At 40.5% G+C, this 2,669-nt stretch overlaps 1 protein-coding gene across 1 annotated transcript in view; it reads right to left on the reverse strand.

Annotated features, from left to right (window-relative positions):
- Positions 1 to 128: 128 nt before the first annotated feature.
- Positions 129 to 2,669, reverse strand: part of LOC103523855 (DNA replication licensing factor Mcm2-like) — a gene marked incomplete at both ends in the record, with an annotated part of 10,127 nt that continues 7,586 nt past the window's right edge. Inside the window, one exon of the mRNA XM_008488869.1 lies at positions 129 to 280. Within this exon, the coding sequence (XP_008487091.1) occupies positions 129 to 280 (152 nt within the window). The remainder of the gene's footprint in view (positions 281 to 2,669) is intronic.

Below are 2,669 nucleotides of genomic sequence, written 5' to 3' on the forward strand. Positions count from 1 at the left end.
TTCCTTCTCTCTTCGATTTCGGGACGATAAGACCATAGCAGTTACAGTTCCCTCTGTCAAACCTCTTAAAAAAAAGACATATCAAGATGGGAACTCTTTTTATTTTACATAACGACGGGAACTCTTACCTCGTCAAATATAGCAATCATTTCTAGCGGGGCATCAGGTAGGAAATAAGCCAGCGCATTTTCTTTGTTCGCCAGGATCTGAAATTCCACGGTGAAACTCGAGAAGTTGTTTTCGCACATCTTCTTGATCTTCTCCTTGTAAATGTACTGACCTGAGGACAAAATAATGAGAATAATAACATTAAAAAAAAAAGGTGTGAACATCACACGACTTTCTATTACATTTACGAAATACGTAGGTTTAGTCATTTAGGACTTGGTTAGAATAGATCATGGGTGTGTTATCCTGTGACATTTTATGCTTAGCGATCTGTGGTTTCTTTGTTTCGTCGTGAATACTTTAATTTTATCTTTGAAGTTCTTATGTTCAATTAAGTTGAGTGCTGGTTCTGGTTCTTGGTTTTAGTTCGGTTTAGTGGTGTCTCTGGTCTGAAGTGCAGCTGTCTTAGCTAATGCCTGTCGTATCATGAATACCCGCCAGCCCTGCGCCACTACGTCTGGAGGGACATGCTCTTCACTGACTGTCTGCTCCTTAGTGGGTGCCTGTCTCAGTCTCCTCATGCCGGACTCCTTTGCGCGGGTCCCTCCTGGAAACCCCTACTCCTCCACTCCCGAAGCTTAGGACCCACCACCCTAAAAAAAAAAAGTTTATGGATGAGAAATAAAAATTCTATTTTGATTCATCCATGTCTTGTAAAGAAACAGGGAGAATTTTTTTTTTTTTTTTTTCGGTCGGATCAATGGGAATCAACCATACGCAGCGGAACATTCGCGATCCGGCGCCAAGCTAAGGTGCGTCGGCTCCCGCTCTAACTATTTTTCATGGCATTACTACCGCTTTGATGCTTTATATCTTACGGCAAGCAGCCCGTTCGTCTGTAGAGGAGTTATGGATCAATGGAATGAAAGCAGAGACGCAGAGCTAAAGCCCTTCTTTATTCAATGAGTCTTCTGTCAATTATGTCTAGGAGGGAGAATCAGTTATAATCTTTATGGGGTCTTGTTTTAAATGATTTTGTGTGACAACGTATGTGTTATAATGCTTAGGTTTAGTGCATAGGTTCATACGAAAGAACTTCATTGCATCAAAAACATAACTTTTATTTCCTAATTAAGCGGTAGATCAGAATCGAAACCTCCATAATTTCATCAAGAATAAAATTTGACAGTCGAATCTTGTCTCAACGCATATAGGTTTCGAGTAAAAATGATAAATTGGTAGGATAATTTTTACTTCACAATGTAGATCCAACTGGTTAGAAGAGTGTTTTTTCAGACCCATATAATAGAAGACGCGTTTCAGAAATCCAAACGCCCAAGCTAGGGCGGTCCCCGAGTTGAAATATGGCTTTGTCCGATTCCAAGCAAGTAGCCTTGCGACCGAACACGAAGGTTGCCGGTACGTATAGTTGGACAGATGTGTAGTGTAAATGGTGTATGTGTGTGGTGTTCTTAGGGAAGTAGCTTAGAATATATACCAGTCAAGCGATCGTTAGCTTCTTGATTGCTAGGAACTGCACAAGCACGTTAAGTTGTAGGCAGTGATAAGTGGTTGGTTTTTTGTGAGAAGAGGAGGATAAAAGATGGAATCGAGAGATTTTAGAGTAAGATAATGAGGTAGAGAGGAGGGAGATAATAATGATTATTAAGTTTTCCTATCACCTGCCTGATAACATAAGCGTAAAGCCGACAGCAGACAGACGCCGCGTGCCTAGACAGGCAGCCATGACAGGGGTATCTTCCTGAATAAGGTTTGGCCAGCTGGATATATCCACGCTCTCGCTCTTCCAGAAAAATGGTTTCCTTGTGCTTTTACCACCCACGTTTAAAACAGGGTCTCTTGGTATTTCGGTTTTTTGTTTTTTTTTTTTTTTTTTTTTTTTTTCCTCTTTTTGACCAAAAACCCCCTAAAACAGAGGGGTGCATAAAACAAGTAACTAAAAGAAAGAAAGAAAGAAAGGTCTACTAGCTCAAGATAACTTCTAGACCTTCTCTGGGCACAATAGGATAGTCTCTCACCCAGTGGTACACCGTAGGCGCGTGACTTTAGTCTGCTTGGCTAAGTTCGTTGAAGGGAGGCTTTGATAACGTGAGATTCATTATAGGGGGAGATTAATGAAGGGAGGGCCCTTGAATCTTTTAAAAAGTAAAAAAAGAAGTTTATGCATAAAGCATTGATACATGTATCTTTCAGCACACTACAAGTGTGTTATCTATATATAAAAAAAATTATAATAATAAGGAGTAATAAACCCCACCGTAGGGAGCCACCACATCACCAGTTTTGCGAGCGCCATTTGTCCTCCGCACCCAAGTTAGGGTCGGCTCCATACCTTAAAATAAGTAGTTGGATATTTAAACTCTTAAACTGTGTTTGATTATTCATCATCGGCTGATGACCTCATTCTCCCTGAAAAGTCAGCGATACGCTGCGTCATATGGTTAGCGTTCATATAATGAAGGTGGGGAGCATTAAGGAAGGGAGGGATAACATCATGGTAGGAGGGCCCTGAACGAAAAAAAAAAAAAAAAAAAAAAGTT

Source organism: Diaphorina citri, unplaced genomic scaffold (assembly GCF_000475195.1).
Source record: "Diaphorina citri unplaced genomic scaffold, Diaci psyllid genome assembly version 1.1 scaffold47878, whole genome shotgun sequence".
Lineage (NCBI taxonomy): Eukaryota > Metazoa > Arthropoda > Insecta > Hemiptera > Psyllidae > Diaphorina > Diaphorina citri.